Here is a 20,500-nt window from a genome sequence, read left to right on the forward strand (position 1 = left end):
GAATTAAACGATGGTGATCTGTCCACCACGTTAGAGAGTGTCGAACAATCGGTTTTAAAGATATTAATTGAGGTAAGAAAAAATATGATAATTAAAGCATAATCCCAAATATGAAACTGACTGTCTGGAAATAAGGAAAGTTGAACATTCTGAGTCAAGGCAAATAAATGTTTGAATACATATATTTAGAACTTTATAAATAAAGTGCCCAACCATAGCTTAGAGTGTCACAGAAAATAAGACTTACTTACCCCAGGACACTCATCTACATGTTTGTAGAAAGCCAAACCAGTACTGAAACGAGAATCAGTAGAGGAAATGGTAAATATAAGAGTATATCGTCGATCTGAAAAGGGAGGTAAGAGATGAATCTCTACGACCGATAACAGAGAACCTTATGAAATAGACCCCGTAGAAGGAGATCACTGCATTCAATAGGCAATACTCTCCTCACATCCCTCTGACATTCACTGCACGCTGAGAGGAAAACCGGGCTCCAACTTGCTGCGGAGCGCATATCAACGTAGAATCTAGCACAAACTTACTTCACCACCTCCCTTGGAGGCAAAGTTTGTAAAACTGATTTGTGGGTGTGGTGAGGGGTGTATTTATAGGCATTTTAAGGTTTGGGAAACTTTGCCCCTCCTGGTAGGAATGTATATCCCATACGTCACTAGCTCATGGACTCTTGTTAATTACATGAAAGAAATAACCATTAAATACCTTTTAAGATATCTGCAATACTTTAAATAATCTACATTGTACATGATAATCCATATTTCGTCAATGTGATGTGGTAAACGCTAGAGGGCTGGCAAAACCTCGCCAGCATATTCGGGTTCCTGGTACTCAGCGCCGGACTGGAATTGATCCCGGCTGGCACTACTTAGAAGGGAGCCATTCGAGCATGATGCAGGAGATTAATTCACAATTTTGAAAGTAATTTGTTGAGGCACCTAGGGATACCACCTGTTTGGGGTGCTACCTTCTGGGAGGAATGGGGGACCGGAATTGATGTGTCAATTCCGGTCCGGCTCTGAGTTCCAGGAGCACAGCTAGGTTTTGCCGGATCGCCCACTTGTGTTTTAGCGCATCTCTGTAACACAGCTAGCAAGACTACATCACCTGAGGTAGTTAGAGTAGGTGTAAAAAAAACTTAGGTCACAAAGGCAATATTTGGAGAGTGCCTACACTAAAACTATTTTTAGTTTCAGTGAGCACACTGTCTGCACCGTGTAGTCATAAATTAAATAGAGCCCCCCGCCACAGCAAAATGCAGACAAGCGGGAAAGTCGTTGATGTGGGTGGTGATGGCACGCTAACATTCACTTCTAGGGGAGAGACATCTACACTAGCCGGCACTGCTTGGCCATGCCCTTTTTTTAAAAAAAAAATCTCGACAGACAGTCAGAATGCAAGGCTGACAAGGCCAGTAAGGCAGCTTTTCGACGGTCTGTAGATGCTTTGATTATCGGGACCAGGAAGGGATGTCACATGAAGTAAAGCAATATGCAGAAACAGACTTAAAATGTTAAAGAATAAAAAGAATTCCTTTAGTTTAGAATTTGTACCGGTAAACAGAAAACAGTCTGCATCACTAGTAAAAATGTATTAAAGTAAATAATACATGTTCACATATATTTATAACACCTTTACTATTAACAGTCATTAATTTCTCCAAAAGACCATAAAAATAGAAGCATTCTTGCACTATTGCAGTAAAGTAATAATGAAACATAAACCATCACCAAATTAATTAAACTGTTTAACAGTATACACCACGTTTGATATAACTGCATGTAATAGAAACTAATATAAAAAAGAATACGCACAGATACTGATCTAAAGATCAAGAATAAAACTTTTTTAAAACGTACTTAGGCACTCCCAGTTTAGCACTGTTGATGAGGTTAGGCTGGGGCACACAGTGAAAGGGGCTGAGAAAACAGTAAAAACACACACTCCCCCGCATATGAAAAGACAGATTACACAAACAAGCCTTGGGGCTTGATTAGGAGTCTGAAAAATCAGCATAATGTTATTAAAAAATATGCAAAACTATACATTTTTACAAAAACACATAGATGGGCTATATAAATGGATCATCTACAAAGCATTTATGCAAAGAAAAATCTACTGTACAGTGTCCCTTTAAAGAAACACAGAACTAAAGTGACACAAAACTATCTTAGATGCCAGCAGCGATGCTTCTTAAATTATATTGAACTACTAATGACACTCTGAAGGAAGAGGTGCAAGGGAGGAGCTAGGCTGCAGTGTGTCAAATTACTATAAACACGAGGAGAGACACAGCAAACACTCAGTGCAGCTGATCTTACTGTGTGATTATGCTCAGCAAAAGATTGGGTGAGCTGTCGGGGGCAAATGGATTTTTGTATTATTTAGTCTGGCAGCAATTTTCATATGTTTGCACTGTGTTTAGGAAGTGGTGTATGTAAAACTCATGCTAAAATCAGTAAGCTGCAGATGATACAGACCGCTAAAATATGAAGATTACTGTCAGACTAAATAATGCTAAGATGCAAACAAATTATCTACAGCAGCAGCCAAGTAATCCCCCCTCTTGTAAAAACAATTCAGCAATACTCACAGCCTCAGCTTTATTAAGCCCTTTAATATACTTGAAAGTTGCTATCATATAACCTCTTTCCATTCTCTCCTCTAAGCTATACATATTTAGGTCATTGAGACTCTCCTGGTACAATTTATTTTTAGACCATGTACCATTTGGTAGCCCTCCTTTGCACTGATTTAAGTTTGTTGATATCCTTCTGAAGATAAGGCCTCCAGAACTGCACACAATACTCAAGATGAGGCCTAACTAATGATCTGTAAAGTGGCATAAGAAGCTTACTATTTCTGCTGCAAATATCATCTGCAAACAGACATACTTTCCCCTGTAGCCCTTTGCTGATAACTCTTATTAATATGTTAAACAAAACAATCTCAAGAACTGACCCCTGAGGAACACCACTAGTAACAGCCCCCTCTGCTGAATGCACTCCATTTAATAAGACACTCTGTTTTCTATCCTTAAGCCAGATTTCTAACCAGTTCATGATTTTTGAGTCTAGACGAAGGAGATACAGCTTGTGAATTAGTTTGTTGTGTGGGGCGGTGTCAAATGCTTTGCTGAAATCTAAATATGCTACATCAACTGCTCCACCATGGTCTAATACTTTTGTTAGGGAACACGTGAAGTAGGTGACAGCAATAAAACTATTTATTATAGCTTAAATAGACAACAAAATAGCCATTTCGGGAGACAATCCCTTAATCATACTAGCATGATTAAGGGATTGTCTCCCGAAACGGCTATTTTGTTGTCTATTTAAGCTATAATAAATTGCTTTGTTTTTTTTGCTGTCACCTACTTCACGTGTTCCCTGATAATTTTGAGGCCATTGGAAGTGGCCTTTTGGTGATGTGCATTTGTTCCCGAGTGCTGGATTACTTCTGCTAGTGAAATTGTTCTAATACTTTTGTTACACAATCAAAAAAGTCAAATAGATTAGTCTGACATGATCTCCCTGAAGTAAAACCATGTTGATTTTGGTCCTCTAAATTGTTTGTCTTTATGTAAGTCACTAGTTGATAACCCTGCCCAGAGGGGAACTATGTGTTAAAAATGTAACCCCCCCCCCCCAAGCTTCAAAAAATAAAAAAGTAAAAATACATAAAAAAATAAAAGCTATCCAAAAAAATAAACTTAAACCTAAACAAAAGGGGCATTTGTATGGGCATTGCCCTTAAAAAGGCATTCAGCTCTTTTGCAAAATTCCCAATACACCCTAATCTAAAAAAACAAACCCCCCCCCAAATAAAAAAAACCCTTAAACTAAAGCCCCAAATAGGTACCCACGGTTTCAGATGTCCAGCGGAGAAGGTCTTCTTCCAGGCGGGTCCATCATCTTCATCCACAGCGTGGCACGGAGCGGAGGTCTGGAGCGGTCTTCTCAGATGTGGATGATCCTCGGCGGTGGTCATCTGTGGCGGCGGTGGTCCTCGACGGCATGGAGGTTTCCTCTTCATCCAATGTCCGTCGTATACTGAATATTGAATGCAAATTGATTGCGGTACCTTACATTCCTATTGGCTGAATTTTTCAAAACAACCAATAGGATTTCTATAGCTCTCATCCTATTAGCTGATTTTGTAAATTTCAGCCAATAGGCATGTAAGGTATCCCAATAAATATGGGGTACCTTGAATTCAATCTTCAGTGTGTGGCAGACGATCGCATGAAGGGGAACCTCAACACCTTTGTCGAGGATCGTCACATCTGAGAAGACCACTCTGGACCTCCGCTCCGCACAGATCTGGGAAGACCGCTCCGGACCTCTGCTCCACGTCACCTTCGTTGTGGATGAAGATGATGGACCCGCTTGGAAGAAGACCTTCTCCGCCGGACTTCTGATACCGTGAGTACCTATTTGGGGCTTTAGTGTTAGTTTTTTTTTTTGGGGGGGTTGTTTTTTTAGAACTGAATGCCCTTTTAAGGGCAGTGAAAAAAACCTGAATGCCATTTTAAGGGCAATGCCCATACAGATGCCCCTTTAGGGGCAATGGGTAGTTTAGTTTTATTAGTGTTAGTTTTTGGGGGGTTGGTTGGTGGGTGGGGGGGTTCTACTGTTAGTGGGGACTTTGTTTATTTTTAATGTAAAAGAGCTGATTTCTTTAGGGCAATGCCCTACAAAAAGTCCTTTTAAGGGGTATCGGTAGTTTATTCTTAAATTAGGGGTGTTTTTATTTTGGGGGGGCTTTTTTATTTTTATAGGGATTAAGTTTAATTTTTTATTTTGGATAGTGTTGTTTATTATTTTTTGTAATGTTAGCCTTTTTTATTTTCTGTAATTTTAGATTAATGTAATATAATTTTTATTTTTTTATTTTAATGTATTTTTTTAAATGTAATTAAAGGGACAGTCAAGTCCAAAAAAACTTTCATGTTTCATATAGGGCATGCAATTGTAAACAACTTTCCAATTTACTTTTATCACCAATTTTGCTTTGTTTTTTTGGTATTCTTAGTTGAAAGCTAAACCTAGGAGGTTCACATGCTAATTTCTTAGACCTTGAAGGCCGCCTCTAATCTAAATGCATTTTGATAGTTTTTCACCACTAGAGGGCATTAGTTCATGTGTTTCATATAGATAACATTGAGCTCATGCACATGAATTTACCATGGAGACAGTTCTGATTGGCTAAAATGCAAGTCTGTCAAAAGAACTGAAATAAGGGGGAAATCTGCTGAGGCTTAGATACAAGGTAATTACAGAGGTAAAATGTGTATAATCATAACTGTGTTGGTTGTGCAAAACTGGGGAATTAGTAATTAAGGGAATATTTATCTTTTAAAACAACAAAAATTATGGTGTTGTCTGTCCCTTTAAGGGGTTCATTTAGGGGTGTTAGGTTAGGGGGCTTAGTCATTAAATTAGTTTTTTGCATTGTGGGGGTTGGCGGTTTAGGAGTTAATAGGTCATTTAGGTTTAATGCTTTGTGGGTGGTTGGCGGATTAAGGTTTAATAGATGTATTAGGTAGTTTGCGATTTTGTGGTTGGCGGATTTAGGGGTTAATAATTTTATTGGGTAATTTCTTTTTCCGTAATACTTTGTGTGGCTGATTAGTTTATTTTTTTCTTAATAGTTCGTAAGGGCGGTTTGTTTTTTTGTTTTTTAAATACTTATTGTGGGTGGTTATTTTTTTTTTTATTCCTTATTGCGGACGGTTCGTTTTTTTTTTTTTTTTTAATACTTATTGCGGCGGTTATTATTATTTTTTTTTTAATTCTCTGTTTGCCTTCGCTACATCCCGGTGGATTCCGAAAATGGCAGGGTGGTGAAGAAAATAGCAGGGTGGTGAAAGAATCCACCTGTGGTGGATTCTTTCAACACCCTGCCATTTTCGGAATCCACAGGGATGCAGTGAAGCGCTGCCAACATTCCTTTGAGGATGCGTGCACAACTGGCGACACTGACGGACGCGTTACAAACGTGATTATAGTATAGATAGTTGTATATTTTAAGAGACTTTCCATTAATTTCCCTACTAATGAAGTTATACTAGCTGGCCTGTAGTTACCAGATTCTTCCCTACTGCATTTTTTATGAAGAGGTACTACATTTGCTACTCTCCAATCATCTGGAACAGCTCCTGTTAATAGTAACTGTTAGAAAGAACAGCCAATAGAATGCAAGCTCAATTCTATTGGCTGATTGCATCAGCCAATAGGATTTTTTCACCTTTAATTCCGATTGGCTGATAGAATTCTATCAGCCAAACGGAATTCAAGGGACGCCATCTTGGATGACATCCCTTAACCCCTTAATGACCAAGGACGTACGCCACACGTCCTCAAAAAAAAAGACAGTTAATGACCGAGGACGTGTGGCGTACGTCCTTGGTCTGGAAAGCAGCTGGAAGCGATCCTGCACGCTTCCAGCTGCTTTCCGGTTATTGCAGTGATGCCTCGATATCGAGGCATCCTGCAATAACCCCCCTTGGCCATCCGATGCAGAGAGAGCCACTCTGTGGCCCTCTCTGCACCGGACATCGGTGGCCGGTATCGTTGGTGGGTGGGAGCAAGTCTGGGAGGCGGGTGGTCGGCCATCGATGTGCCGAATGGAGTGGAGGGGGGCGGGATCGGGGGCGGGAGGGGCGGGAGCGCGCACGGGAGCGCGCGCGTGCACGGGGGGCGGCGGGCGGGCGCGTGCACGGGGCGGGAGCGGGAGGGAACCGCTGCACTACAGAAAAATAAACTGGGAGAAGTAAAAAAAATAAAGTTTTTAAAGCTGTTAATAAACAGCTAAGGGACATGGAAGGGGTGGGGGGTTGATCTTGGGGGGGGGGAAGCTACACTACAGAAAAAATCATTTAAAAAAATAAAAAGGCACATTTTTTTGACTACACTGGGTACTGGCAGACAGCTGCCAGTACCCAAGATGGCGCCCATTAAGGCAGAGGGGGAGGGTTAGAGAGCTGTTTGGTGGGGGATCAGTGAGGCTGGGAGCTAAGGGGGGATCCTACACAGCAGCATATGTAAATATGCTAAAAAAAACACAAATAAAGCCCAAATATAGCTTTTATTTTAGTACTGGCAGAGTTTCTGCCAGTACTTAAGATGGCGGGGACAATTGTGGGGTGGGGGAGGGAAGAGAGCTGTTTGGGAGGGATCAGGGGGTCTCATGTTTCAGGTGGGAGGCTGAGCTCTACACTAAAGCTAAAATTAACCCTGCAAGCTCCCTACAAGCTACATAATTAACCCCTTCACTGCTAGCCATAATACACGTGTGAAATGCAGCGGCATTTGGCGGCCTTCTAATTACCAAAAAGCAACGCCAAAGTCATATATGTCTGCTATTTCTGAACAAAGGGGATCCCAGAGAAGCATTTACAACCATTTGTGCCATAATTGCACAAGCTGTTTGTAAATGATTTCAGTGAGAAACCTAAAATTGTGAAAACTTTTTTTTTAATTTGATCGCATTTGGCGGTGAAATGGTGGCATGAAATATACCAAAATTGGCCTAGATCAATACTAGGGGTTGTCTACTACACTACACTAAAGCTAAAATTATCCCTAAAGGCTCCCTACATGCTCCATAATTAACCCCTTCACTGCTGGGCATAATACACGTGTAGTGCGCAGTGGCATTTAGCAGCCTTCTAATTACTAAAAAGCAACGCCAAAGCCATATATGTCTGCTATTTCTGAACAAAGGGGATCCCAGAGAAGAATTTACAACCATTTAAGCCATAATTACACAAGCTGTTTGTAAATAATTTCAGTGAGAAACCAAAAGTTTGTGAAAAAAATTGTAAAAAAGTGAACGATTTTTTGTATTTAATCGCATTTGGCGGTGAAATGGTGGCATGAAATATACCAAAATGGGCCTAGATGAATACTTTGGGATGTCTACTAAAAAAAAATATATACATGTCAATGGATATTCAGAGATTCCTGAAAGATATTAGTGTTCTAATGTAACTAGCGCTAATTTTGAAAAATAATGGTTTGGAAATAGCAAAGTGCTAATTGTATTTATGGCCCTATAACTTACAAAAAAAGCAAAGAACATGTAAACATTGGGTATTTCTAAACTCAGGACAAAATTTAGAAACTATTTAGCATGGGTGTTTTTTGGTAGTTGTAGATGTGTAACAGATTTTGGGGGTCATAGTTAGAAAAAGTGTGTTTTTTTCAATTTTTTCCTCATATTTTATATTTTTTTTTATAGTAAATGATAAGATATGATGAAAATAATGGTATCTTTAGAAAGTCCATTTAATGGCGAGAAAAACGGTATATAATATGTGTGGGTACAGTAAATGAGTAAGAGGAAAATTACAGCTAAACACAAACACCGCAGAAATGTAAAAATAGCCTTGGTCCCAAACGGACAGAAAATGGAAAAGTGCTGTGGTCATTAAGGGGTTAAAGGGACACTGAACTCAAATTTTTTTCTTTTGTGATTCAGATAGAGCATGCAATTTTAAACAACTTTTTAATTTACTCCTATTATCTATTTTTCTTCATTCTCTTGCTTTCTTTATTTGAAAAAGAAGACATCTAAGCTATTTTTTTGGTTCAGACCATGGAAAGCACTTGTTTATTGGTAGGTGAATTTACCCACCAATCAGCAAGAACAACAGTGTGTTCACCAAAAAAGGGTCGGCATCTAAACTTACATTCTTGCATTTCAAATAAAGATACCAAGAGAATGAAAAGAATTTGATAATAGGAGTAAAATTAGAAAGTTGCTTAACATTGCATGCATACATCTGAATCACAATAGAAAAAAATTGGGTTCAGTGTCCCTTTAAAGGAACCTTCATTCTTCAGTTGCCATGGAAAGAAGAGGATGCTCTGCACTGGATGTCTTGAAGATAGAGCCGCTCCGCGCCGGATGGATGAAGATAGAAGATGCCATCTGGATGAAGACTTCTGCCGGCTTGGATGAAGACTTCTCCCGGCTTCGTTGAGGACTTCTTGCCACTTGGATGAAGACTTCTTCTGCTTCGTTGAGGATGGATGTCCGGTCTTCAAAAACTGTAAGTGGATCTTCGGGGGTTAGTGGTAGGTTTTTTTTTTTAAGGGTTTATTGGGTGGGTTTTATTTTTAGCTTAGGGTGGAAAACAAACCTAAATGCCCTTTTAAGGGCAATGCCCATCCAAATACCCTTTTCAGGGCAATGGGGAGCTTAGGTTTTTTAGGTAGGTTTTTATTTGGGGGGTTTGGTTGTGTGGGTGGTGGGTGTTACTGTTGTGGGGTTTTTTTTTTACAGGTAAAAGAGCTGATTTCTTTGGGGCAATGCCCAGCAAAAGGCTCTTTTAAGGGCTATTGGCAGTTTAGTTTAGGCTGGGGGGGGGTTATTTGGGGGGGGGCTTTTTATTTTGATAGGGATATTAGATTAGGTGTAATTAGCTTAAATATTTGATAATTTCTTTTTTATTTTGTGTAATTTAGTGTTTGTTTTTGTAATTTAGTTAATTATATTTTAACAAATGTAATTTAATTGTACTGTAAGGTTAGGTGTTAGTGTAACTCAGGTTAGGTTTTATTTTACAGGTAAATTTGTATTTTTTTTAGCTAGGTATCTAGTAAATAGTTAATAAACTATTTACTAACTAGTTTACCTAGTTAAAATAAATACAAACTTGCCTGTGGAATAAAAATAAAACCTAAGCTAGATACAATATAACTATTAGTTATATAGTAGCTAGCTTAGGTTTTATTCACAGTTAAGTATTTAGTTTTAAATAGAAATTATTTAGTTATTAATAGTAGGTTTTGTTTAGATTTATTTTAATTACATTGAAGTTAGGGGGTGTTAGGGTTAGACTTAGGGTTAGGGGCAGCAGATTAGGGGTTAATAACAGTAATGTAGGTTGTGGCAATGTTAGGGACAGCAGATTAAGGGTTAATAATATTTAACTAGTGTTTGCGATGCGGGAGTATGGCGGTTTAGGGGTTAATATGTTTATTATAGTGGCGGCAATGTCCGGAGCGGCAGATTAGGGGTTAATAATTTTATTTTAGTGTTTGCGATGTGGGAGGGCCTCGGTTTAGGGGTTAATAGGTAGTTTATGGGTGTTAGTGTACTTTTTAGCACTTTAGTTATGACTACTGACTTTCAGTTTACGTATGGATCGTGACGGTATAGGGTGTACCGCTCACTTTTTGGCCTCCCAGGCAGACTCGTAATACCGGGGCAAAGGAAGTCCCACTGAAAAAGGACTTTTGGAAAGCTGCTGTAGTTACGTTGCATTACAGCCAAAAAAGTGTGCGGTACACCTAAACCTGCAAGACTCGTAATACCAGCGATAGTGAAAAAGAGCCTTAACGCTGCTTTTTCACTCATACCGCAAAACTCGTAATCTATCCGTATGTTAGTTTCCGCTTTCTTTTACTTTTACAGACATGTCTAATTCAGTTTATGGTTGGATCTAAAATGGCACCCTTCATTTCCCCTTTAAAATAGTTGTTTAGGCCTTCCTAAAGTCTAAAACATTTGTTTTAGTCTGGGTGGACAGTGTCTGCACATGAATACTAAACCAACAGATTGATGATCACTGGATCCTAAGTTCTCACCTAGAGACACATCAGAAACTGAATCACTGTTTGTAAGTATTAAATCTAATATAGCTTCCTTTCGAGTTGGATCCTTAAAGGGACAGTATTCTATAAAATAGTTTTTCCCTTGATGTATTTCCAATTACTTTTTTTTTACCAGCTGCGAGAGAATTTGATTTTTAATGTTTATTTGTGTATATGAAATAGCTGATTTTGTGTTTTGAAGTCACAACCTAATAAATGGGTTGAGCTTGTAGGTATAATCAGATCTCATTACTTTATCACATTTTGTACATATACATGCTTCTTTATCTTATATCTGTCCATAAACCAATCACCAATACTTTGAGAGAACAATGGAAAAATGACATTTTATTACCTTATCTCTTCTATAATCCACTGGGAGTGTAATTTCTGTTGCTGGCTGTGTTTACACAGCTTGGTCTTGAGGCCAAAAACTTCCGGATGGGTGGGGATACCACAGGCTAAATAAACTATTGCACATGCCAATATAAGGGTAATGGAAATACTTGTAAACAATTTAATACACTCCAACAGGTAAAGTGGATCATTGGGAACAAATTAAGGGGGAGACATTTTTTGAGTAAACTGTCCCTTTAATTAATTGCTCAAGTGATTCCCCTTGCAAGGATTCAAGAATATACCTGCTTCTAGCTGATCTAGCAGAGGGAATCTTCCAGTCTATAGTTGGCAAAAAGTCCCCCATTACTATAACCTTACCCTTCATGGTCATTTTTGTTTATTTCTTCTAATAACAGATTTCCAGTCTTTCATCCTGCATTTTAGGTCTATATACAACCCCTGTTCTAAACACATTTTGTTCCCGTTTCCAACGTCACCCAACTACTTTCCACCTCATTATTGTGAGGTATCTGTAGCAGATAAAACCCATGCAAGGGCACATGGTCTATGAGCAGTAGAAGTACAATACTGATAATGCCTTGCTCCAGAAAACTTTTCCAAACTTTCAGGGTGTTCCCTAAAAACACAACTAACCAGGGACACATCAGATAGCAAATCAAACACTGACCTACATCAGATAGCAAATCAAACACTGACCTACATCAGATAGCAAATCAAACACTGACCTACATCAGATAGCAAATCAAACACTGACCTACATCAGATAGCAAATCAAACACTGACCTACATCAGATAGCAAATCAGACACTGACCTACATCAGATAGCAAATCAGACACTGACCTACATCAGATAGCAAATCAGACACTGACCTACATCAGATAGCAAATCAGACACTGACCTACATCAGATAGCAAATCAGACACTGACCTACATCAGATAGCAAATCAGACACTGACCTACATCAGATAGCAAATCAAACACTGACCTACATCAGATAGCAAATCAAACACTGACCTACATCAGATAGAAAATCAATTTACCTACCAATCAGCAAGAACAATCCAGGTTGCGAACCAAAAATGGGCCGGCTTCTAAACTTACATTCTTGCTTTTCAAATAAAGATAGCAAGAGAATGAAGAAAACAAATATTATAGGAGCAAATTAGAAAGTTGCTTAAAATTGTCTACTCTATCGGAATCATGAAAGAAAAAATTTGGGTTCAATGTCCCTTTAAAAGAGATAGGAAGCTCAAAAATTATCTTATTCTGTTTTAAAACTTCTTTCAATATAAAAGATATTTTTAACTGGTACCTATTAAAGATTGCCTGCTGTTTACCTGTAATTTTCCTTCCAAATTTCTAATTCCACCAAAACTCACGATTATACTCATTATTCACGCGCTATAACGATGTTCTACATAGGCAGAAACATCATGGAGGCCCACTTGTGCCGTTGAAAGCTTCTTGAATTAATGCATGCGCATATTCGTTCCTCTCTGTCTTCTCTCTAGAGGCACGTCACTAACCAAGCACCAGATGCACAGCAGACACGTGGATGGTGACATTGGCATCAAAGGGAGTAGCATACCAGAGTGCAGAAGTTTCTCAGCGAGCAGACAGAGGAACAGCAATATTGATCTAGGTTGAGTATCCAATCTACCCCTAGACTAACGAGCATGAAGTAAACAGCAGCACTGTTATGACGTTGAAAGCCTATTTGTGCATGTGATCATTGGCTGAGCGTTTTAGTTATGAGTGTGCATGTAATTCCTTTAGGTAACAATTGCTTAATACATTTTAGTAGTGCCCTGCCTACTTTTATGGGCGGTCGTTGTCGCTTGTTTTATCATAAATAAAAACAATTTTTTTAAGTATTTAGAAGTTTTGTTTTAAGGGCAAAGAAGGTATATTTTATTACACATATATTTATAATTATAATAATCAGCTAGATTACAAGCCTGTGCATTTGTCTTTTAACGCTAAAAATATGGTCATTTCAGCGTTAAAACAGCACCGCAGCCATTACAAGTCTTGTCGGTATAGCTGTACCGCAAGCCTTTGAGCCTGTAACGCAACGTCAGTACCGCACTCTTAAAAATATTTCATCATTCAATAGAATGAAGAGCTGCTTAAATCCTATTTGCTGATTTGAACAGCCAACAGGATTTTAGTAGCTCTAATTCCTATTGTCTGATTCAAAATTTTCAGCCAATAGCAATGCAAGGGACGCCATCTTGGATCACATACCTTGCATTGAAGATTCAGTGTATGGCGGTGACCGTATGAAGAGGATGCTCCTCGCCGGATGTCTTCAGGATGGACCCGCTCTGCGCCGCTGGGATCAAGATAGAAGATGCCGCCTGGATGAAGACTTCTCGCCGCTTGGATGAGGACTTTGCTGCAGGGATGAAGATTGAAGAGGCTGCCTGGATGAAGATTGTTCAAGCGGGACATCAAAAAATGTAAGTGGATCTTCAGGGGTTAGTGGGTTTTTTGGGTGTTTCTTTTTTTAGTTTAGGGTTTGGGCATGAAAAAGAACTAAATGCCCTTTTAAAGGCAATGCCCATCCAAATGCCCTCTTCAGGGCAATGGGTAGCTTAGGTTTTTTAGATAGCTTTTTTTTATTTTGTGGGTTTGGGGAAGTGGGTATTTTTTTTTTTTTTTCACAAAAAGAGCTGATATCTTTAGGGCAATGCCCTGCAAAAGGCCCTTTTAAGGGTCATTGGTAGTTTATTCTAGATTAGGTTTTTTATTTTGGGGAGTTTTTTTTTTTTTTTAAAGGGACAGTCTACACCTTGGTCATCTTAAAGTCTTACCTTAGATTAAGCTGCAAATAGCCTCATGCACCTTTGTTATATCATGCAGCAGGAACAGTAAAAAAGTTTATTTTAAAATGAATATTGTTTTTGGCCACATTGAAATGGCTGCCAAACTCAGCCCACTGATGACATCATGATATGGGCTGCACATGTAGTGTCCAATTACAAAAGGCTCATTAGTTGGATTCAACAGACTGTCAATGCTATTTAGCAGAGTGCCTAAATGCAGCCCAGATCGTGATGTCATCAGTGGGCGGAGCTTGGCAGCCATTTCAAACTGGCCAAAAACACTTTTTTACTGTTCCTGCTGCATGATATAGAAAGGGGTGCAGGAGGATACTTGCAGCTTAATCTATGGTAAAACTTTAAGGTGACCAAGGTGTAGACTGCCCCTTTAATGGGTATTTGAATAGTAATAATTTTTATTATTTTTGATAATTTGTTTTTTAATTTGTTATTTTGCATAATGTATTTTTTTAGGGGGGTTTTGTTTTTGTTTTTTGTAGCAAAAGAGCTGTTTAACTTAGGGCAATGCCCTACAAAAGGCCCTTGGTAGTTTATTCTAGATTAGGCTTTTTTTTTTTAAAGGGCATTAGAATAGGAATAATTTCAATTTTTTTGGATAAATTTCATTTGTTTTGTTTTGTAACGGTAGTTTTTTAATTTTTTGCGATTTTAGTGTTTTTTATTTTTTGTAATGTTAGGTTTTAGTGTAAGGTAACAGGTTTTATTTGACAGGTAAGTTTGTATTTAAAATAATAATAAAACCTAAGCTAGCTGCAATCTAACTATTAGTTATATTGTAGCTAGCTTAGGTCTTATTTTACAGGTAATAATGTATTTAGTTTTAAATAGGAATTATTTAGTTAATAATTGTACATTTAATTTAGATCTATTTTAAATATTTTAAAGTTAGGGGGTGTTAGGGGTAGGTGTAGGGGTTAATAGTTTAATTTAGGTTGTTGCAATGTGGGGGGCTGGTGGTTTAGGGGTTAATATGTTTATGTAGTGATAGTGATGTGGGAGGCCAGAGGTTTAGGGGTTAATAACTTTATTTAGTTGCGACGATGTCGGGGAGCGGCTGAATACAGGTTAATATCTTTAATATAGTGGCGGCGATGTTGGGGTGCAGCGGAATAGGGTTTAATACCTTTAGTATAGTAGCAGCGATATCGGAAGCGGCAGATTAGGGATTAATAACTGTAGGTAGGTGTCAGCGATGTTAGGGGTGTTTAGATGTAGGGTTTATGTTAGATTTAAACCTAACTTTTCCCCATAGACTTCAAAGGTGCTGCGTTAAGGAGCTTTTCTTTCCGCAATCGCAGGTGTTTTTTCTGACCCGCTCTCCCCATTGATGTCTATGGGAAAAGTGTGCATGAGCACGTCAAAATAGCGCTTGTTCTGTGAGCGGTATGGAGCTTAAAAACCCCATATCGCACGCACAAGCCATGGTTTTGAAAAACTGATTAATGGGTCAGCAATATGGGGTTAAATAATGCAACTTTTCTTGCGTTTGTTAATTTCCCTATAGCGCGCATAACTCGTAATCTAGATGAATGTGTTTTATTTGACAAAGTTTTCTAAGCCTTTAATTGGACTAATTTGAAAAATAGAGGTAAATAACTGTGCAAACTAGGATAGTGTCATTTTAAAAAGTAAAATAGTTATTGTTCTTATCATTTGGTAAGAAGTTTGCTAACATAAAACGTGTCATGCTGTTACTGTTCTCAAACAAGTTTTACTGCACATCTATCAGACATTCAATACGAAATTCAATAAAATGCAAAAAACAAACAAACAAAAAACACCCCCCCCCCCCCCCCACACACACACACACACAGTTAGTTCTTTCTTTTGAACACATTTACAATGGTCTAAAACTAGTTATTGGGAAATAGGTAGTAAAATTACAGCAAGCATGTTGTACTTTTACTATACAGAAGAAAATAAAAGTGCTCACAGTGTACAACATATGTCTAAGGGTTAGAAGGGCAATAAACACCAGGATGTCACCAAGTAATGAAGTAAACAAGCTGTGAACACAAGCTCTGGATCAATAACAAATTTACAGGCCACAGACTAGCTCTCTGTTTGATGCCTGCTTAGAACAACTGCTTACATGCAGGCTGTGGATTTTACTGTTCACAAAAACAAATAATGCTCTTAAATATGATCATTACAATAAACCACGGATGTACCAGCGCATTATTTTGTGCTGCTGAGCAGTTTTAACAGCCTCAACACAAAGCAGCTGCTGTGTAGTATTTTAGTCTGTTACTGATTTCAGTTTATTCTGTTAAAATCTGGCTAAGGCACTCGCTGTAAATAAGAATGGTTTGTACGCGTTGCGAATGGAAACAGCCAAATCAATATGAGAAAGTGTAAAACAGAGACAACAAATCAATACTTACATGTGCGTGTTTCAGAGATGGTGGCTGCTAGCAGAGGGTAAGCTAGGAGGATAATGCACAGTACGCTTATTAACCTCATCATCCGTTAGGATAACAGTAAAGCTGTAACTTGACCCAGGAGCTGCTGCTAATAACCCGGCCTGTTGACTGCAGGGACTCAGCGTGTGTTATGTGAGCTCAGCACAGCCTCACAGTCAGTACATGAAGTGTAGGGGGGAGCAGGGGAGGCTGGAGAAAGGTCCAATGATCCCCGGGCATTTCCAGGAAACATCCCTCCCTGCTCACTGATAAGTCCCACTGCACAGACATGGGATCGAGTATCCACATCAACTGTTGTGTCATTGAAAACTAAGATTTTGTTATCGCACTGAAGTACACATGGAGTTGTGTTTCCTTTTTTGTGATCGGACGTACTCTGTAATGTTACTGTGTTGCTACAGCAAAACTGAATTAAAAGGGACACATATTTCAGACTTAAGCAACTTTCTAATTTACTCCTATTATAGTTTTTTTGTTATCTTTATTTGAAAAAGCAGTAATGTAAGCATAGGAGCCGACCCATTTTTGGTTCAGCACCTGGGTAGCCCTTGCTGATTGGTTGCTAAATGTAGCTACCAATCAGCAAGCAATACCTAGGTGCTGAACCAAAAATAGGTCGGCTCATATGCTTACATTCCTGCTTTTTCAAATAAAGATAGCAAGAGAATCAAGAAAAAATGTATAATAGGAGTAAATTAGAAAGTTGCTTAAAATTGCATGCTCTATCTGAACCATGAAATAAAAATGTTGGGTTTTGTATCCCTTTAAAGGTACATGAAAATGAGACATTGTTTAGATCAATGCTTTTGAAAATCATTTTTTTTTATTCAGATAGAGTAGGCAGTTTAAAAAAAAAAGCTTTCTAATTTACTCTTGTTAACAAATTTTCTTCATTCTCCTGGTATCTTTTTTGAAAAGCAGGGATGTAAGCTCTGGAGTGTGCACGTGTCTGGAGAAATATATGGCAGCAGTTTTTTTAAGAATATTATCTATTGTCAAGGGTACTAGCCTGACACCTACCTAGGTATCTCTTCAATTAAAATAAAAAGTGAAAGATGAAAATCTGATAATAGAAGTAAATTGTAAACTTACATTTTTGGGTTTCATATTTAAACTGGGGGCCGGGGTTAACCGGTATTTAGAATTTAGTCATTTTTGCCAATAATCTCCTCACTGGGTGGAGAACTAACATTGCTGCAACAGGTGTGGTGGCACCAGGGCCTAAGTGCTGGGGGCCCCCATAGCAGCAAGCCTAAGAATGAGCAGAGTGTGCATAATCCTAATGCAGAGGAGCCCTTTATTAGTGCAGGTTGCAGATCCATTCTAATCTCTCTATCCTCAAAGTTCTACAAAGCAGCAGGTATATTATTAATATTACTTACTACCGAGTTACTACTGAGTTACCTGGGGGGCAACAATATTTGCACCGGGGGCCCTCTGTTGAGTAGGTCTGCGGGGGCCCTCTGTTGAGTAGGTTGATGTATAAAAAAAATTGTATACTCGTCTGACAAGGGCTTTGTTTTGAAATATATTATAATAATGGAGGGTCACGAAAAATTGTCCAATGAAAACGTTTCATAGGAGAAAAAAGTTTAAGAAGCTCTGGTTTCAATAGAGCTTACAATTTTCACTACTTTTTAAATGTTCTCCTTTTATCAAATTTAGGATTCAAACTTAGAGGTCGATCACAACTCTTTAGAAAAAAAGTGTATCAACTAATTATCAACAGAAAAACAGCATTTAAGTATATGTGGATTTTTGTAGACAAATAAATGTATATGTTTTGCTAAAGGATTGTTATAGACCCCATAATATTTTAGACATGCTTATAAAACAATTTACCCATAAAAAAATCAAAAAAACAAAAAATGTAGACTTGAATGGTAAATTTTGAAGAAATTATTAGATAAACTTTTTTTCTAAATGATTGTGATCAATCGTTTACTCAGGATAGCCTTTGTTAAATAGCATACCTAGGTAGGTTCAGATGTATCAAAGCACTACTGTGATTGGCGGCTGCTAACATATGCCTCTTGCTATTGGCTTACCTGATGTGTACACCTAGCTCCCAGTAGTGAACTGCTCCTCTGGAGCTGATCTTAATCATGTAATAAGGCACTCTGGTATGGTAAGAATGTATAAGGAGTTTTCTCAGTACTGTAAGATCCCTGAAAACAATTTAGAAAGGCAAATTTGAGATAGAGCCGTTTATCTCACTATACAGGGCTCTGGATGTGAAGGAGAGAAACATACATTATAATCTAATCGCTAAACAAAGCCACAAAAGATTTGCGTGATTTCTCTCCATGCCAGTGCATTTTTGATCATTGGGCCCATAATTAAATGCAAACAAAAATACAATAATAGAATTCTCAAACACATTTTCTTTTTGCAATTTTAATATCAAATTTAAAGAGCTACAAATGTCACTTTCTTTTGAAGTTACTCTTTAATGACAAATATAGTAACATTCCACAGAACGTTGCCATAGGTTTTCAGCATTCAGATTTTTCATTGTTTGTATTGTGAGAATATTTTTTACATTTACTACTGCCTAAACGTCACTTTTTTTCTCAAAATGTAGCCATTTCTCTAACATTGAAAACATGTACATTAAAACATTTTTTTGCTAAGAGGTGGCGTTTTCACCTCTTAGCCAATAGCTGTGCGGTAAATCCAACTTGGCGTCCATGGGAGCCGGATTATTTGCACGGCTATTGGCTAAGAGGTGAAAACGTCACCTCTTAGCAAAAAAAAAAAGATTACAAGTGGCACGCTAAATGTTGCATGCAAGCGATATCCGATTTTGTGCACGCTGGAAATAGCGTGCATGTTACAAATTGAAAATAAACAGGACTGCAAACACATTTATGCTCATTGGGTTAGCGACTGGAAACCTTGTGTAAAGGGTAGTGCGTTAAAAAAAGTTGCACTAAACACAACATAAATATATTCAAAATTACAGTTACACTCATATAAAAACTATCTGATAAAAATTAGTCATATAAATATTAAAAGTTCGAAGGGTTAAAAAGATATGTGGTATAAGGCAAGGTGTTTGACTGCAAAGGTCTATATTGTATATATAAATACATATACATTTCTAAACGTGTATGTATGTATGTGTGTATATATATATATATATATATATATATATATATATATATATATATATATATATATATATGTGTGTGTTTTACTTCGTATTTAATGCACATGTCACCACATTCCAATGTTCTTCACATACAGGAACATTGTATTTTTTATTGTAAATGTAAATATATATCTACAATAAATATCTATTTCATATAGATATAGGTCATTATTTTACATTAACATTATTTGAGATTATATATATATATATATATATATATATATATATATATATATATATATATATATATATATATACACACACACACACACATACATACACAGTAGTCCAAAAAAGTACACCCCTAACATTTTTGTAAATATTTTGTTAAATATTTTCATGTGACAACACTAAATAAATTACACTTTGCTACAATGTAAAGTAGTAAGTGTACAGCCTGTATAGCAGTGTATATTTGCTGTCCCCTCAAAATAACTCAACACACAGCTATTAATGTCTAAACTGTTGGCAACAAAAGTGAGTACACCCCTAAGTGGAAATGTCCAAATTGGGCCCAATTAGCCTTTTTCCTCCTCGGTGTCATGTCACTCCTTAGTGTTACACAGTCTCAGGTGTGAATGGGGAGCAGGTGTGTTAAATTTGGTGTTATCGCTCTCACACTCTCTCATACTGGTCACTGGAAGTTAAACATGGCACCTCATGTCAAATAACTCTCTGAGAATCTGAAATAAAGAATTGTTGCTCTACATAAAGATGGCCTAGGCTATAATAAGATTGCCAAGACCCTGAAACTTGAGCTGCAAAACATTGGGCAAGACCATACAGCAGTTACACAGGACAGGTTCCACTTAGAACAGGCCTTGCCATGGCTGACAAAAGAAGTTGAGGGCATGTGCTCAGCATCATATCCAGAGGTTGTCTTTGGGAAATAGACGTATGAGTGCTGCCAGCATTGTTGCAGAGGTTGAAGGGGTGGGGGGTCAGCCTGTCAGTGCTCAGACCATACGCCACACACTGCATCAAATTGGAAGCCTCTTCTAAAGATGATGCACAAGAAATCCTGCAGTTTGCTGAAGACAAGCAGATTAAGGACATGGATTACTGAAACCATGTCCTGTGGTCTGATGAGACTA

At 38.0% G+C, this 20,500-nt stretch overlaps 1 protein-coding gene across 1 annotated transcript in view; it reads right to left on the reverse strand.

Moving 5' to 3' along the window:
• PROS1 (protein S) overlaps window positions 1-16,411 on the reverse strand; it is a 224,672-nt gene extending 208,261 nt beyond the window's left edge. Inside the window, exon 1 of the mRNA XM_053706038.1 lies at window positions 16,214-16,411. Coding sequence (XP_053562013.1) covers window positions 16,214-16,295 — 82 coding nt within the window. The 5' untranslated portion in view covers window positions 16,296-16,411. The remainder of the gene's footprint in view (window positions 1-16,213) is intronic.
• Between the last annotated feature and the right edge of the window lie 4,089 nt (window positions 16,412-20,500).

The sequence above is a fragment of the Bombina bombina genome, chromosome 3 (genome assembly GCF_027579735.1).
Source record: "Bombina bombina isolate aBomBom1 chromosome 3, aBomBom1.pri, whole genome shotgun sequence".
Classification (NCBI taxonomy): Eukaryota; Metazoa; Chordata; class Amphibia; order Anura; family Bombinatoridae; genus Bombina; species Bombina bombina.